At 41.6% G+C, this 18,291-nt stretch overlaps 2 protein-coding genes across 4 annotated transcripts in view; both read left to right on the forward strand.

Moving 5' to 3' along the window:
* The first annotated feature begins 1,117 nt into the window (after window positions 1-1,117).
* On the forward strand, window positions 1,118-11,328 carry LOC118820968 (fucolectin-like). Of its 2 annotated transcripts, XM_036589331.1 has the most exons (8): window positions 1,127-1,245; window positions 2,772-3,046; window positions 3,941-4,035; window positions 5,320-5,599; window positions 8,559-8,694; window positions 8,942-8,977; window positions 9,326-9,638; window positions 10,995-11,328. In XM_036589331.1, the coding sequence occupies exons 2-8, from the start codon at window positions 2,897-2,899 to the stop codon at window positions 11,155-11,157; spliced, it is 1,173 nt and encodes a 390-aa protein (XP_036445224.1). In that variant the 5' UTR covers window positions 1,127-1,245; window positions 2,772-2,896; the 3' UTR covers window positions 11,158-11,328. The 2 variants fall into 2 exon arrangements, with proteins under 2 accessions (XP_036445225.1, XP_036445224.1); XM_036589332.1 differs by lacking the exons at window positions 3,941-4,035; window positions 5,320-5,599 and having other exon boundaries at window positions 1,118-1,245; window positions 2,772-3,037.
* A 2,140-nt stretch (window positions 11,329-13,468) lies between these two features.
* The window catches only part of LOC118820967, a 32,679-nt gene continuing 27,856 nt past the window's right edge, over window positions 13,469-18,291 (forward strand). Inside the window, exons 1-3 of one of the 2 annotated variants that reach the window (XM_036589329.1) lie at window positions 13,469-13,542; window positions 16,520-16,591; window positions 16,671-16,953. In XM_036589329.1, coding sequence (XP_036445222.1) covers window positions 16,528-16,591; window positions 16,671-16,953 — 347 coding nt within the window. In that variant the 5' untranslated portion in view covers window positions 13,469-13,542; window positions 16,520-16,527. Of the gene's footprint in view, window positions 13,543-15,318; window positions 15,417-16,519; window positions 16,592-16,670; window positions 16,954-18,291 lie in introns of those variants that run through there. The other variant, XM_036589330.1, reaches the window with a different exon arrangement.

Here is an 18,291-nt window from a genome sequence, read left to right on the forward strand (position 1 = left end):
GCGCTCAGCTCCCGATCATCATTTACTGAGTTCACCAGCCCACAAATAACGTCTTACCTGTACAAACTCACCTAACGCCTTCACTGCGACCACTGTGGGCTTCAACACGAGGACGGCACAATCACAGTTGCCATGGAAACAAATGAGGAAACATAAATACACAAACATTAGAATGTTTAAAAAAATAAACCTTGCTCAGTTAGTGCTCAGCACTGTCTCATACAGTTAAAGGTATTACACAGGATACACAAAGGAACATGTTTGGGTTTCTGTTTTTTTTTTCTATATGAAAAAGATGTTACTGGAGTTTTTATGTACATGCACAACTCTTTTGCATATCCAGACTCCACAAAACACACTTTAAATAAATAAATAAACAAATTAATAAAATCTGGATTTATTTAAATGAATATAAGATTAATTCTGTTGATCTATTTTGACTATAATAATAATAATAATAATAATTATTATTATTATTATTATTGTTATTATTATTTTTTTGATGTTTCGTTTAAAGCAACATTTCAAAACAGATCAAGTAAAATAAGTCTCTGGCTAACAACACAACGGTAGAAGCATATTTTGAGAAATGTTGACTTTAATAACCTATGCTTTAAAAAGTGATGTGCTAAATAACAGCACACTTGTGTTACCTGTTTTAACACTTTTTTGTCACATTGTTTTCAGATTTATCACATTCTGGTTTAGAAGTAACCAGAAGAAATGTGTTGTCCATAAGTCGGCACAGAAATATTTCAACACATTTTGTGTTAGTAATAACTCAGAATATGCCGTCTCCCAGTAAACACACTGATGTGTCTAATTAAAAGAGACTCAGCTTTTGCTGTAGTTGGCCACAGCCACCTGTACACAGGCAGAGTTTTCTCTTTATGAACAGTTTGTTTGCACTCCGCTCACATCTGACTCTCTCAGCAACAACATACTGACTTGTGTTACCCGTTTTAACACACGTCTGCAGGAAGATATTGGAGAACGAGGCCCATTGACTTCAGAGGTCTATTATACAACGGCACACACAACCTAACTGAAAAACAAACTGTTTACAAAGTACAGCGCCTCCTTCATACCTGGCTGGGGTTCAGGATGACCGGGGTCAGTAACCACCCACCAACTCTAATCAAACAAATCTGTGGCCAAAACAGCTCAGAGCAGAAACGCACTCAACACTGGACTCTCCATCTCAGCACACAAGCTCCTTCTCTCTGCACACCTCCACTGATACAGGTAGGAAAGGTGAGACCTTACAGCGTCATGAGCACAGAGATTAGGCCTAGTCCTGGACTAAACAGCGTCCTGAATGGACGTTTTCCACTGAGAGGAAGTCAGGCTTAGGCCCTGTTCAGGAAACCGACCCACTAAATTATGACTGTGAGTGCCTGACTGTCTGCTCTGTTAGTGAAATATCTCTGAAGATTTAAAGTCTATAAATTGTGTAGTAAATTAAGGCCATAATATAATTACATTATGCTGCCCTGACTTACTTTTTTGCAAAATCACATTTTTTAGCTTATTTAAGATTCCGTATCCTACATAAGTCAATTTACATGAATTGCTACATGAACATTTTCCAGCCTATCTTAATCCCTCAGAATTAAACAGGCAATATATGTAAATGAGTTCTTTTCTGATTGGCTGCTATATATCGCATTTAAAAAGCACTTAGAGAACACTACTTATAACCAAAACACTATATAAAACCTTAGTGTGAATGGTGGAGCTAAACTGCTGTAGCTGAATGGTGGAGCTAAACTGCTGTAGACTGAATGGGTGGAGCTAAACTGCTGTAGCTGAATGGTGGAGCTAAACTGCTGTAGACTGAATGGTGGGGCTAAACTGCTGTAGACTGAATGGTGGAGCTAAACTGCTGTAGACTGAATGTGTGGAGCTAAACTGCTGTAGACTGAATGGTGGGGCTAAACTGCTGTAGACTGAATGTGTGGAGCTAAACTGCTGTAGACTGAATGGTGGGGCTAAACTGCTGTAGACTGAATGTGTGGAGCTAAACTGCTATAGACTGAATGGTGGGGCTAAACTGCTGTAGACTGAATGTGTGGAGCTAAACTGCTGTAGACTGAATGGTGGGGCTAAACTGCTGTAGACTGAATGGTGGGGCTAAACTGCTGTAGACTGAATGGTGGAGCTAAACTGTTGTAGCTGAATGGGTGGAGCTAAACCACTGTAGACTGAATGGTGGGGCTAAACTGCTGTAGACTGAATGGTGGAGCTAAACTGTTGTAGCTGAATGGGTGGAACTAAACCACTGTAGCTGAATGGTGGAGCTAAACTGCTGTAGCTGAATGGTGGAGCTAAACTGCTGTAGCTGAATGGGTGGAGCTAAACTGCTGTAGACTGAATGGTGGAGCTAAACTGCTGTAGACTGAATGGTGGGGCTAAACTGCTGTAGACTGAATGGGTGGAGCTAAACTGTTTTAACACTTTTTTGTCACATTGTTTTCAGATTTATCACATTCTGGTTTAGAAGTAACCAGAAGAAATGTGTTGTCCATAAGTCGGCACAGAAATATTTCAACACATTTTGTGTTAGTAATAACTCAGAATATGCCGTCTCCCAGTAAACACACTGATGTGTCTAATTAAAAGAGACTCAGCTTTTGCTGTAGTTGGCCACAGCCACCTGTACACAGGCAGAGTTTTCTCTTTATGAACAGTTTGTTTGCACTCCGCTCACATCTGACTCTCTCAGCAACAACATGCTGACTTGTGTTACCCGTTTTAACACACGTCTGCAGGAAGATATTGGAGAACGAGGCCCATTGACTTCAGAGGTCTATTATACAACGGCACACACAACCTAACTGAAAAACAAACTGTTTACAAAGTACAGCGCCTCCTTCATACCTGGCTGGGGTTCAGGATGACCGGGGTCAGTAACCACCCACCAACTCTAATCAAACAAATCTGTGGCCAAAACAGCTCAGAGCAGAAACGCACTCAACACTGGACTCTCCATCTCAGCACACAAGCTCCTTCTCTCTGCACACCTCCACTGATACAGGTAGGAAAGGTGAGACCTTACAGCGTCATGAGCACAGAGATTAGGCCTAGTCCTGGACTAAACAGCGTCCTGAATGGACGTTTTCCACTGAGAGGAAGTCAGGCTTAGGCCCTGTTCAGGAAACCGACCCACTAAATTGGGTAGACTGAATGGGTGGAGCTAAACTGCTGTAGACGGAATGGGTGGAGCTAAACTGCTGTAGGCTGAATGGGTGGGGCTAAACTGCTGTAGGCTGAATGGGCGGAGCTAAACTGCTGTAGACTGAATGGTGGAGCTAAACTGCTGTAGCTGAATGGTGGGGCTAAACTGCTGTAGCTGAATGGTGGAGCTAAACTGCTGTAAGCTGAATGGGTGGGGCTAAACTACTGTAGGCTGAATGGTGGGGCTAAACTGCTGTAGGCTGAATGGGTGGGGCTAAACTGCTGTAGGCTGAATGGGCGGGGCTAAACTGCTGTAGACTGAATGGGTGGAGCTAAACTGCTGTAGCTCAATGGTGGAGCTAAACTGCTGTAGGCTGAATGGTGGGGCTAAACTGCTGTAGCTGAATGGTGGAGCTAAACTGCTGTAGCTGAATGGTGGAGCTAAACTGCTGTAACTGAATGGGTGGGGCTAAACTGCTGTAGGCTGAATGGGCGGGGCTAAACTGCTGTAGACTGAATGGGTGGAGCTAAACTGCTGTAGCTGAATGGTGGAGCTAAACTGCTGTAGGCTGAATGGGTGGGGCTAAACTGCTGTAGGCTGCATGGGCGGGGCTAAACTGCTGTAGCCTGAAACTCTTATTTCAAATAAAGTGAGGAAAATAGTTTCAGTGATGTGGGTCTGTTTTTTAAAAGTTTTATGTGAAACAGGTCAGTATTAATCCAGACGATTACAGACGTTACTGACTCACTGTGCTTCTCTGAGGTAGAGGATGACGGTGTCTGTGCTTCTGTCTCTCATCCTGATGTGGGGGATTTCAGGAATATCGAGAGTTCATGGCGTCCCGAGACACGAAGAAAGTAAGATTTCTGTAATACAACAAAACAACACTGACAACTGACCGTTTCCAAAATTAGGACTGAAACACCTCTCAGCCAATCATGATCATCTCTAAACGTTTGTCCATCAAGCGAAGGAACAACCATCCTGAAGACAGAACGACAACATCAGTAAATCAGTCAGCTAACTTGTTATCTTTCTCAGCTCAGCTGCTGACAGTTCTGCTGATAAATCAGTCAGATTAAGCTGCACAGCTCCTACATTATTAAAACACTGTGGGAAGATGAATATTAACGCTGTTCTTTGTGTTGTTCGATTAAAGAACTGGTGTAAAAGGCGACGAGTCCTCCTCAGCAGCTGACTGGCTCTGATTAGCTCCAGTGTTAGCTTTAGCATTAGCTCATCTGAAAGGGCAGCTTCTGTCACTACAACCTCCTCATTAGACACGAAAACCTGCCGCTGTAACATCGAGTGACTGAACAGTTTCCCTGCGTCACCTTTGCCGTTGACCAAAATAACGTTTTTGAAAATCTGCACATTTTCATCTTCTTAATTTCTTAATCTTATTTATTAGTTATATGGAACACTAAGACAACCAAGGCAGCTAGTGATAAAATGAAAACTGGCGAATGCTTTTATCTTAGATGTGATGCAATTATGACAGTTAATAAGCCACAAATGGATGCTAGCTAAGTAAATTATTGAGTTTATCCACCTGTGACAATGAGATTGAATGAAACACCTGAATTCAATGATTAAGAGGTGTGTCCTAATACTTTTGTCCATATAATGTAAGAAAATAGCAAAAAAAAGTGGTGAACGCTGTAGAGCACTGCTTGTTGGGTATGATTTACACCATCTCTCCTGATTACCCACTCTGCCATTGGACAACAGCAAACCACACATTCCAATGTTTTTCATAAAGCTGCAAAGGTAAATTCTGACATTGCAATGCTCTGCAGACCACAGCGGTAAGTAAAACGTTCCATTAAGTGTGCAATGTTTCCACTTTTTGCTGTGGTGGAATAAACTGGATGTTGATGTTTTGTGGAGCCGTGGAGGCCAAATGTCTTGTTGTTGAATTCCAGACAAACTCAGCTCTCCTCTCATAATCATCCTTTACACCGGTAACACAGTCACCATGCCAGCGTTTGGGTTCTTCATATAGCCGCAAAACAGCATGTTTTCAGCGCAAACATGTAAACGAAGTATAAGGGAGGCAGAGCTTCCTCTGAATTTTGCAAACGGTCAGTTGTGTTATCACATTTATGAGCATTAACCTGTTGCCTATTTGCTCCAATTAGAGAACGTTGCTCTCAGAGCCGAGGCTGTACAGTCTTCTACCGGTTACAATGGCCCAGCAAACAAAGCTGTGGACGGCGACCTGCAAACCAATTACCACGTTTCGAGTTGTACTCACACTTTAAGGCAGAAGGATCCCTGGTGGAGAGTGGACTTATCAAAAACCTACAACATCACCAGGATTGCCATCACCAACCGAGGAGACTGCTGTGCACAACGACTCAATGGGGCTCAGATCCGAGTCGGAGACAGTTTGGAGAACAACGGCAACGGCAACAAGAAGTAACTGTGGAGTTCACTCAACAGGGGGCAGCAAGCCAGTCTTCTGAAAGGAGTCCACCAATTTTTCAAAATACCTACATAATTAAACAGTTAAGATGTGAAGAAAGAGGTTTAGAGTGGTTTGGTGTGAAACGCTCTGTTCTAGATAAACTTACAGAGTCAGAACTGTTCACAGTGGTGGTGATAGGAACCAGACGTCCACCTCTAAAAGCTCCCTCACAGAAAGTTCCTACATGAAATGGTTATGAATTCACTGCCTGATGACTGAGACACTGTTTTATGATAGTTTAGAGAACTTAAACTCTATTCATGGTGGAGGGATACATGCAGGGTGCTGTCAGGCAAAATAGTCCCCAAAGAAAACTTATTATTTCAGATTTTCCACTGTTTTCCATCATCAAAACCTCTATATTTGTGTTGTAGCCATGGCGACCTCTGGTTCCTGTCACCACCACTGTTAAAAATCTGAACCATTTCACACCAAACCACTCTGAATCACTCACACACTCAGTTATGGAAGAATTCTGACGAAGAAGTGGAATTACCCCATATATATATATATATATATGTAGCAGGACGCTATGCAGAATGTAAATAAAATTAGAATGCAATGATATGCAAATCATGTAAACCATATTTTAAGGGAAAATAGTACAAAGACAACATATCAAATGTTGAAACTGAGAAATTTTATTGTTTTGTGAAAAATATTTGCCCATTTTAAATTTGATGCCAACAACACGTTCCAAAAAACGGGGGCCTGTTTACCACTGAGTTTCATCACCTCTTTTAACAATCTGTAAGTGTTTGGGAACTGAGGAGACACTGCTGTAGTTTTGAAAGTGAAATGTTTTCTCATTCTTGTTTAATATTAAATTTCAGCTGCTCATCAGTTCAGGGGCTCATTTGTTGTATTTTTCATTTCATAATGCGCCAAATGTTATCAGTGGTGACAGATCTGGACTGCAGGCAGGTCAGTTTAGACTCTTTTAACTCGGAGCAATGGTGTTGTAATACATGCAGAATGTTGTTTGACATTGTCTTGCTGAAATAATCAAGACCTTCCCTGAAAAAGACGTTGTCTGGATGGCAGCATATGTTGCCAAAACATGTATATATCGTTCAGCATTAATGGTGCCTTCACAGATCACGTCACCCATGCCATGTGCACTAATGGCCCCCTAAACCATCATGAATACTGGCTTTTGAACTGTGCACTGATAACAAGCGGAGTGGTCTTTAGCCCGGAGGACTCAGTGTCCATGATTTCCAAAAAGAATTTCAAATGTTGATTCGTCAGATCACAGGACACTTTTCCACTTCCCCTCAGTCCATTTTAAAAGAGCTCAGGCCCAGAGAAGGTGGCAGCGTTTCTGTATCCTGTTTATATATGATTTTTTCTTTGCGTTTTAGAGTTTTAACTTGCATTTGTGGATGCAGTGATGAACTGTTTTCACAGACAGTGGTTTTCAGAAGTGTTTCTGAGCCCATGCAGTGATTTCCACTACAGAATCATGTCTGTTTTTAATGCAGTGCTGCCTGAGGGCCCAAAGATCACAGCCAGCAAATACTGGTTTTTGGCCTTGACCCTTACATACAGAGATTTCTCCAGATTCTCTGAATCTTTTAATGATATTATGTACCATATATGATGAAAAGCAAATGATCTTTGCTATTTTATGTTGAGAAACGTTATTGTTGCACTATTTGATGGTGCAGGCTTTCACAGAGTGGTGAACCCCTCCTCATCTTTACTTCTGAAAGACTCAGAGAGGCTCTTTTATACCCAGTCATGTTACTGACTCGTTGCAAATTAACCACCAGCTGGTTTTTTAGCATTACACAACTTTACCAGCCTTTTGTTGAACCCGTCCCAACTTTTTTGAAACGTGTTGTGGGCACCAAATTCAGAATGGGCAAATATTGTTAAAAAAAAACAATAAAATTTCTTTTGAAAACATTTGTACTATTTTCAATGAAATATAGGGTTTATCATTATATTTTGTTTTTATTAACATTTTGCACAGCGTCCCAACTGGAAATGGGGTTGTGTGTGTGTATATATATATATATATATATGAATAAATATATATATATATATATATATATATATAAATATATATATATGAGGTAGGTGCCGGACAGCCGTTGCGATGTTTAACCTGTTTGCAACTTCCGGGTGCAGACCCCCGTACCCCTTCATGTGTCGGGCAGAAAAGGGAGAACACTTCCAGCACCGCATATAATGCAACCGATTACACATACATGAAGTTATGTAGCTTTGTAGAAAAAGAGCCGAACTGAGGTAAAATATCTAGCCGGTGAGCTACCTCGCTAACGTTAGCTGTTAGCTTGTTGTTCTTCTCCTCAGTCATTCCTGTAAAATTACCAAAACATTTTAAAAACAGACCCAAAAAAGCACTATTTACACTGTAACATCTCTGAAGAATACTGCGGTGACCCTGAAGGAGGAGAGCAGAAGAATTTATAACAAATTTTGGCTAGAAAGATGAATGGCTTAAACGTCAGCTTTAAAAGTGCTCTGTCAGCTGGAGAGTTTGTAAAAGATTCATAGTTTATAGATCACAGCGTGCTGACGTGCGGGATTTGACCACTTCAGATATTCAGAAGTCAGAAATTACTAATTGGTTTTCAATAACATTACTGATTAAGTACATGTCTAATATTGCTCTCTCTCTATCTGTCTGTCCCTCTCTCTCTCTCTCTCTTTGTCTGTCCCTCTCTCTCTCTCTCTGTCTGTCTGTCCCTCTCTCTCTTTCTCTCTGTCTGTCTCTCTCTCTCTTTGTCTGTCCCTCTCTCTCTCTCTCTCTCTCTCTGTCTGTCTCTCTCTCTCTGCCTGTCTCTCTCTCTCTGTCTGTTCCTCTCTCTCTCTCTCTCTCTGTCTGTCCCTCTCTCTCTGTCCCTCTCTCTCTCTCTCTCTCTCTCTCTCTGTCTCCAGAGTTGCGGTCATACGAGCCATTCTAAGTGGTCATACCAAATCGTTCCGGCTACACGACGCAGTAGGACGTTACGTGAACATCTTCCTCGCGGAGAACAGAAATTTCTGACGTTATGTGAGGTGCAGGTATTTGCAGGTAACTGTCGTGCTGAATTCAGTGCTGTCCCCCAGGGCTGGGCAGTATGTCAGTGTTTATCGTAATCTAGGGTGACCAGACGTCCCCATTTTCTGGGCACTGTCCCCGTTTTTGGTGGGAATTGGTGGCCTTTCCATTAGCTCTAATATTCACGCTTCTCTGCTGTGTGAATTTGATCATGATGAACATTTTAATGTCTAACATTGGTTATTATTGATTAACCACCCCCCGTTTTATCTTCTCACAGACGTGATTGACGAACAGAAGGCGAGTCTCCTCCCTGGTAAGTAAACATTAAACTCATATTTATGGCAGACGTCCAGACTAAGTTTATAAGTGTGATGTTGAAATTAAAGATTGGTTGACATTAAATAAGTTTACATTGATTTCCAAAAAAAAAAAAACTGGTCCTCAAGTTCAAGAGCTGATTATTATAGCCATGGAGGAACCACTAGAGGCTCCTTGAAGCACCTTTCAGTGGATAAAGAACCCTTTTGTAAGTGTGATGTATGAGGGTCAAGAATCTTTTTGAAGTTTAAATAATCTCCACACAACGTAAAAGTCCTGTACCTCATTTTTCGGAAGAAGAGCCTCCCGTCCTGATGTTTGTTGTGATGATGTTCCTCCTCAGAGAAAGCCGGCCTCCGCAACGTCGCCCTCAGAGGAAGAGCCACCCAGTCCAGTCTGAACGGCTCTGGAATGTGGGCCGGCTTTGGGATCGCTGGAAACGCCATCGATGGGAACCGGAACTCGAACCTGATGATGGGCTCCTGCACTGAAACAGCACAGGAGAGTGCCCCCTGGTGGAGGGTGAACCTTCATCGCAAATACACAATCTCCACCGTGGCTCTGACCAACCGAGGGGACTGCTGTCCAGAAGGTTTAGACGGTGCCGAGATCCGGATCGGGAATTCCATAGAGAATGAGGGAAAAGATAATCCACTGTAAGTAGACGACGGTTCAGGAAAACTTTGTGTAAAGTACTGTGCAAAAGTCAGAGACCCCCTTATTTATTTAATTTCCACTCAAAACAGTCATTAAATAAAAGTTATTCATGTTTCAGCATCAGAAAAAAAGCAGAAAACAATCTTTAACAGGAAATTACCCAGAATCCTCCACAGCTAGTCTGCTTTCAGCTGTGTTCAGTGTTCAGTGAGTCACTCTTTCCCTTTATTCCAGCTTCCATTCTGTTCAGGAGCCTCACTTTCAGTTCCTCAAAGAATCTGCAGACACACCTCCAAAGTTCAGTCTTAGAAGCTGGTTGATGATTTTCTGAAGTAATCAAACACATTCAGTGGTGTTGAGGTCTGGACTCTGGGGTGGTCAGTCCATCGTTCAGCTTCTTTGTTTGATGTGTCCGTCTCCTTTTCTCAGTGAGGTTCTTCTTGATCAGCTACACATCCTTTCAGACCCACAGCGCTGAGTCGTCTTCTCACAGTGGAAGGATGGACAGAAACACCTGTGGATGTTTTCAGATCTGATCAGCTTGATTTTCTCCTCTCTCTCAGAGATGAAAGCTTTAAGTGCTGTTTATCTGATGGGGCAGTTTTGGGGTCGACCAGCTCTTCCAGGTGGTTGTTAGGAGCCACATTTTCTCTGTGGATGTTAATCAACCCCAACTCCCTTTGACTTTCTCCTTCTGTATATGAGTGGATTATCTGATATCTGATCTCCTGAGAAATATCTCTTCTGAACGATCATTAACTTGTACTTAATTAAATAATTAAATAAATGAAGAGTGTTCTCTGAAAGTTGTACAGTACTGTATGTAAATTTGGATTTAGAAAAAGTCTAATTTTACTGTTCAAAATCTCCAGTGAAGAGTTCCTTCACTCTTTCAGCACATCACCTCTGTAGAACCAAAACCTGAAATCTCTGAAATGGTAATTTTACAGCAGAAGGAAAAAAAACATGCCTAACTCTCAGTGTGAGTCAATGTAAACAGACGACCTCTGTTTGTCCCATTTTAATGAAATTTATAATGTTAAGGTCATCTGGTCTTTTCTAATTATTTAAAAAAAAATTAAAATGCAAGAATGTAGATGTGAGGTTTTGTTCCGACAGTGTCGATATATCATCTGTGTCAACGGAACTGGGATCCAGACCTGGTTCTACAGAGGGTGCTTTAGAACTGTGCTACCAAAGCTGTGCTGAATCCTTTACGGTTCTTACTAATCATTTAAACAACACTTTAAAAACGACTTTAAGGGTTCACTGCATAAACGGTTCCTGCCTGAATATCAGCATTTCCAGCCTCACCTCTGCTGTCTCTGCTTCTCTCTGTTCCTCTGGTTCTCCAGCTGTGCCACTGTGTCCTCCATCCCTGCTGGACAGACCGAGTACTTTAACTGCAGCACTCTGCTGGAGGGCAGCTACGTGACCGTGTTCCTGCCCCGAGAGGGAACTCTGAGTCTGTGTGAGGTGGAGGTGTTCGGAGTGCCGCTCTCCCGTCGCCGGAATTAGAGGAATTAGAGGAAGAGTGTCGGCGCTCCTGAAGAGAGAGTGAAACACCTTTTTACCTCCACCTACGATAAAATCATTACTCAGAATGTGCATGTACAGATGTTTCAGTGTAACCAAACATGACTGTAAAACTGAAATAACGTCCTAATAAATTCAGAATGTTGACATTTATGACTGTCTGCATGTGTCTTAAATGCGTTAGACAATATAATATCAGATTGAACCCTCTATAATCAATGTGTTGATCATTATCTAAGTTGACAAGAGATCAAGGTTACTTAAAGGTCTGTATTATGGAAAACTCACTTTTTTTTATCAAACTCAAGAGTTTGTTAAAGTTTCAAAATTGTGCCCCTGACGAGCAGCAACGTGACGTGACAGTGCGACCGGAGATCATTCAGTTTCAATGAGAGCTATTTTCAGGATTCCACAATTTCTAGCAACAGGAGGCACCGTGAACATTGTTGCCGTGGAGTGGGCGGAGTCATGATGCAAGAAAGTTGAGCAAAGTTTAATTTTATGCAAATTAGAAGTGAAGCTGCTGGCGCAAATTCACTAATGCCACCTTGGCTCTTATTAAACAGACTGTGGAGGGATCCTTACCTGTGCCAAAATAAAAGCCCCCAAGGTCATTCCTTCAAGTGAACTGCAGATTCGGTCATTTACAGTAACCCAGAGCTTTAACAGATGGATAAACACAAGCATGCACCACTGTTTCCTGAAACATATACTGGACCATCCTTAGTTCGATCCCTCCTAACAGATTAAATTCCTGGGAACATATCGTGAGAAATTAAAGACCAAAATGAAAAGGTTACCTATTGTTGTAAACGTGCTTATTCCTCATGTGCCGAGTCTCTAGAGTGAGATTTTCCAGTTTAAAACACCTTTTAATGTGTTTAGAATGTAGAGAAATTCTTTTCTTAAACTCTACAGCTGCTTTGGGGTGGAATTTTGAGGGCTGCTTCTGCTAGCTAATGTTAGCAAGGTAGCTACCTGGCTATCTAGATATCCTACCTCAGTTTGGCTAATTTTCTCTGACTGAATGGGTGAAAACTTATCTCGGGTGTTTTTAGTGCCGAATAAAGATTAAATTGATGCTTTCTTTACAATTTTGTTTAACAACTGAGGTCTTACATTAATGTCAGCTTGCTTGTATTTATTAGCCTGTGGCTCACCGGCTAGGCTAGCAGTCAGGATTTTTTGACACCACTGGGATTGTATAATGTATTTCTGCTAAAAGTAGCAAATAACATACTCTAGTTTTAGGGAGGAATTTCCCTTTCACTTTTCATATGCATTTTACCAAGTTACCACATTTTAACTAAATAAAACCCACATTGCTTCACACAGACAAACAGCTAAAATGCCAAATTTAGTCACAGCTGTTTTCTCAAATTTCAGTGTGAATCACAGGTTTATAATTGTGACATTTGGCAAAACTCCAAACATTGTGAGCGAAATTAACTTCTTGTTACGATTTTAACCTGTAATGACTTTTAATGACGTTTCCCTTAAAACACACCAGGCTCCAGACCTCTTGAGCCAAACACAGCAGCTTCAGCACACTGTCTCAGTAAACACACTTGACTTAGCTCATCAGCTAATTAGCGAGACCTTCATGAACTGAATTCAGAGTGTTAGATGATGAGGGTCAACACTGATCTCCACAGCAATTTGGCCCAGAAGGTCCCCAGTTTGACAGGCCTGCCTTAAAATGACTTTTCACTCTATGAATTAATGACATAAAAGCTGCACTGTGTAAGATTTCTCTGGTGGAAGTGTATAACTTAATACAATGTGCAGAGGAACATTTTGTAGCATATGCGGTGCTTTGGCCCCCTTCCCCAAGCGGATTAATCTGATGATTGGAAGAGAATTCAGAGTGAACTCAGTCTAAACTTGGTGAAGGAGCGTCTCTGAGGATGTGAGTGAACCATGTACTACTGTCATCACATCTTCATCAGTATGATGTTGGCTTTGAGATCATTAGAGATCTACACATCGAGCCGGACCTTCTTTTGAGTCTCTGTGTGACGTTAATACGTAAAGACGTACGACGTGGTGTGAAAAACTCGATTCCTCTGATTTTTAAATGATGATTTCAGGTTTTACAGGCGACTCACAGCAGAACACACCATGTTTTAGTGTGTTCTTTATTCTCTTTAGTAACGACACTTCTTTTAGTTTTACAAGATATTACAAAGTTATTAACTTTAACAAGATTAAAGCCCTTTAATCTTGTTCTTTTTTCTGATTGTCCCTTACATGGTGACAGATGGATCAAAGTCCGTTCTCTCTGATCAAACAATCAGAGCGTCCACTATTAGACCCATCACAACAGAGAGCTAAAACTCCAAACCTAGCGGTGCTGGACGGACACAGGTAAGAATCTCTGCCTTTCACATTCCTTTCACAAATGTTTTTTTGGCTTTTATTTACGTAAAGCACGTTGAATTGCATTTGAACTGCCATCCAGACTAAAACAGCTTTTCAGGTCAGTGAAAGCTGAAATTTTGGAAAATGCTTTGCAGGATGGAGATGTTTTAAACTGTTTTCTGTGTTTTCATGTAGACAGATAATGCTTGTTTTTGAAAACAGAGTCAGAAATCTGTTTATGTGATGCAGGTGATGACCGGGTTGTTATTCTGTGATTCACAATTTTGTGTTTGATTACATTTTGCTTAACTTAGCTCTGCCTTTTCATTGAAAGTCAGTCCACACATATAAATCATATTAATAAACCCCTTTTCTTTTCATAAATCTTCATTTTCCTTTGGCCTTGTAATGTTCATAGTGTTTTTTTATGCCATGTGGCATTTTACTGTCCTCCTGCAGCTGTGCTAACAGCTTATGTCAACATTTTATTAGTTTTTTGGATGGAGCGATGTTGAAAAGCTTGGCTGATGTGGACAGAAATGTGTTCATAAAATGATGGGAATAAAAATGTGTTTTAATATCAAGATACGTGTGGATGAGGCCTTAGTGTTAGGGTTAAGAACCAAACTCTTTTATTTTTACCCTGTATGCTGTCTTACCATGTCCAGTTTTTTTGGGGTTTTGGGGTCACATGGCTGTAAGATGGCACTGGTCATAACGACAAGGTGTTGCTCTTCTTATTGGTGTGTTTGTTTGCCTCATGTTTTAATGTAACTTTTGTTGATTGCTTATTCACATACAAGCAACTTGAACTGTTGTCTCGGCTTCAGCCTACCATGTTTTTTTCATTAGATGACTTTGTTCTGAGGACTGACCAAGAATGACCAAACAGCCATAATGAGCAGCAGATTAGAGCAAGGAAACACAGAAAGAGAGCTGGGGTTTCGGTTCACCTGAAGCAACGCAAACACTGGTCAGCATTTCCAAGACTCGTTCTTTCCAATGTGCGGTTTCTGGTAAATAAATAAATAAATATTAATGATAATAAAGATGACTTGGGCATTTTTATCAGCTCAAAACAAGACACTGTTGACTGCTCGGTGATGTGCTTTACGGAGACGTAGCTGGATGGGAACATTCCTGACTCTGTGCTCCACCAGAAGAGCTTTACTCTGCATCGAGCTGACTGTACGCACGCCTCACATAAAAACAGACAGCTGGTGGGACAGTCTGATTATAATACAATCTTTCTCATCCCACGATACCACCAGAGACTGAAGATCTTCAGAAAGGTCACCAGGCAAGTGAATCAGTGGTCACCACAAGCAGCAGAAATGATCAATGACTATTTAAGCACAACAAATTGGAATGTCTTCAGACATGCATGTAATGATGATTTGGATGAGCTGATGGTGTTTGATGGTGTTGGGATGGTTACATAAAAGTTCACATATAAGGTGAATAGGGCAGCTGAGGACGCAGTGTCACTCTGCTTACATTCTATGTTGCAACACGTGGAGGTACCAGGTACATCTGCATGAATCTTATTTATAGATTGTAGCCAAGCATTTAATTCACTATTGCCTTAAAGCCTCTTTAAAAGGCCTCAGAAGTCTGGTGTCCACCAGTCTTTGTGCTATTGGATTCTTGATTTTCTGTCTAACAGAAAGCAGGTTGTTAGAATGAATAATGTGGTTTCCTCTCCTTGAATTCTCAATACTGCCCCCCACAGGGCTGAATAACTTAAGCCTGAACATTGGAAAGACAAAAGAGTTGGTAGCTGACATCAGGACCGATCATCAATGGCAAGGAGGGTGGAGATGGTTGCCTCCTTTGGGATCCTGGGGATGACCATCAGCTCATCTCAGCTAGAGAACATGGTGCGTCCTGGCTCTAAAATCATTGTTTGCAAACTTCCATCTGTTGCCTCTAAACATGCCTAAAGGATGGAAAAGAAAGCATTAAAACTCTAGGCAGACAGTTCACACCCAGCACAGCACCTTTTAAATCGCTCCTTTCTGGCAAAAGCTTTCAAAGTATTTTATGTCGAACGGTTTGGTGTAGTAACAGCGCCTATCCTACAGCTATCAGATCTTGGTTATTTAAATTTATATTAATGTTTGTTTGTTTATTGAAATTGTGAATGTTGTGAATAAATGTATATTGTCTGTATGTTTGAGCAGCAATGAAATGGTAATAAAGTATTGAAACCTGAAACAAATAGTTTGATGTTGACTGCTTTTATCTTGTACTTCATTAGAGTAGACCAAAACACTGAGCATGCAAAAGTCAGAGACCCTTCATTTATCTAGTTTCCAGGTAAAACAGCCATTAATTACAGGTTACTCTTTTTATTAATGTCCAAAATGCAGAAAAAATATATTTAGCAGCAAGAATATTACACAAAAGCCTCAACAACTAAATATCATATCTTTTTTCTGTGTTTAGTGTAGTGATTTGTCAGTGGCAAATTAATCTGCTCTTCACAAGGTGAATGTTGGGAGTCGATTCACATTGAGGAACCTTTTTTTAAGTAAGACAAATTCATGCATAATACAACTTTGTTGGGATTGGTGTCCAGTGATGATGAAACAGCATACAGTTTAACTACTTATGAAAATAACTTATGAAAAAAAGTTATTTATTTTTTTAAATATAATGAAATTTTTGCCAGTTAGTTAATTAAAAGGACTAAACTAAAGTCTTACTGAAATTTAAATAATAGATAATATCACTTACTGAACTGGAGCAGTGCTGCTCAATGAAGAGCCGTTTGGGACCTAACTGAATCGGCTCTTATTTCTGAGCTGAGCAACTGATCTGACTCACTGAGAAGAGCCAGAATGCCCATTACTATCAGTCTGTCCGCTCTTTCCTGGACTCTGGGGTGGTCAGTCCATTGTTGTGAGAGCAATATCCCTCCAGATGTTTTGAATAAATGAAGGTTGGTACATACATTAATCTAACGTTGCTCTGATCTCAGACGCTGAGATGATGCTGCGTGTGCTGTTGCTGCTGTCGCTCCTGTCTGTGTCGGGACTCTCCGCCTCCACAGGTAGACACACCTGAACAAACATGTGATTCTGTGTACCTGCATCTTCAGAGGTCTTATATTTGCTCACTGTGTTGAACAGAGAACCTCGCAGCCGGAGCCAAAGCAGTGCAGTCGTCTACATACAGTCACGTAGGAGGCGCTCAGAAAGCTGTAGATGGTGACAATAACCCTGACTACATGCAGAGCTCCTGCACTCACACTGATTTTGAAGTGAATCCCTGGTGGAGGGTGGAGCTGCCCGCCATCTACAACGTGACCTCAGTGACCATCACCAACCGCGGAGACTGCTGTGGAGACCGGATCAACGGAGCTCAGATTCGGATCGGCAACAGCCTCAAGAACAACGGCAACGACAACAAACTGTGAGAGACTTTTATACTGTTCTCATACGACACGGTGTTAAAGGTGCTCCCATGTTTTCTAGTGTTTTGATTAGGGGTGTAGCGATACAGTCGACCCATGATTTGATTTGATCCTTGATTGGCAAAACTATATTTCCCAATTTTAATTAAAAATTAAAGTGAAAAGCTTAAAAGTTCGAGGTGGTTTAAAAAAAAGAAAGCTCTGCGTCCCAGTGTCCTCACTCCTCCCTGCTGAATCAAGTGTTATTTTTTACAGTGGTGCCAAAACCGAGGCAGTGCAGGACAAATATGTCACCATGGAATCCTCACCATTTGAAGAAATTGTCAAAGCCCTCTTCCTCCTGCAGCAGACCCAACATCAAGCTCTCCTCAACATGCAAAGAGAAAACCAAGCCTAATTAGAGGGCCTCGGCTCAGGGCCAAAAAATGATCAGAAGCTGATGTGGAGCTTGCTTGCAGCACTCCACCTGTGGCCACCATCATAACCTCAAAAGTGACTCCCCAGGATGACCAGAGAAACCTTTGTGGAGCTCTTCAAGAGGGCAGAGGACTGTAGGTGGCTAAGCAAGGACTGGGCTGTCGATGTACTCCTCTTGCTAACAGAGAAATCATAACTTGCCGCCCAACAGCTCCACACTCACCTATAGCTGGAATACAATGAGCTGAAAAAGGCCATCCTTCAGAGGGTCGGCCGGACTCCTGAGCAACACCGGTAACATTTCTGGTTGCTGACACTGCAGGAGATAAACCAGTCTTTTTGCTCAGCAGCTCCACAACTCCTGCAGGAGACGGCTTCTGTCCAAGGCACGTGACTCAGGGGAAGTCCTTGACCTCATAGTACCAGAGCAATTCATCACTTGACTGTCAAAAGAGACAGTGGCATGGGTCCAGTGCCACCAACTAGAATCACTGGAAGAAGCCACCAAGCTGGTGGAGGCACACAGGACAAACCGAGTGAACCAATTTGCTTCAGCACCACTCTGAGCCAGACCTGTGCTGCAGCACTAGTTAATTAAGAATGACAAAAGCTCACTGACTGTGGAAGCTAAACAATAATCCTTCCCTGAATTTGTATTTGAACACCCATTGTTCCCTAATGGAGAGCATAATGTCATAATAAAGTTATTTTTAGGGACCCAGGAATGATTTTGAAACATTCAGGGGGTACCAGAGGATAATTAGGGGGTCCCGAAACCCCCCAGGACCCCGTGTATTTCGCATCTTGTTCACAGGGGCATTCATTATTATCCACTCGTACCAATCACTATCAATTTTTGGAAAGCATAAAAGCATAGTGAAAAGGCAGCAGTTAGTCCTTGCCTCACCTATCCTCTGAAT

Source organism: Colossoma macropomum, unplaced genomic scaffold (assembly GCF_904425465.1).
Source record: "Colossoma macropomum unplaced genomic scaffold, Colossoma_macropomum, whole genome shotgun sequence".
In the NCBI taxonomy this organism is placed as follows: Eukaryota; Metazoa; Chordata; class Actinopteri; order Characiformes; family Serrasalmidae; genus Colossoma; species Colossoma macropomum.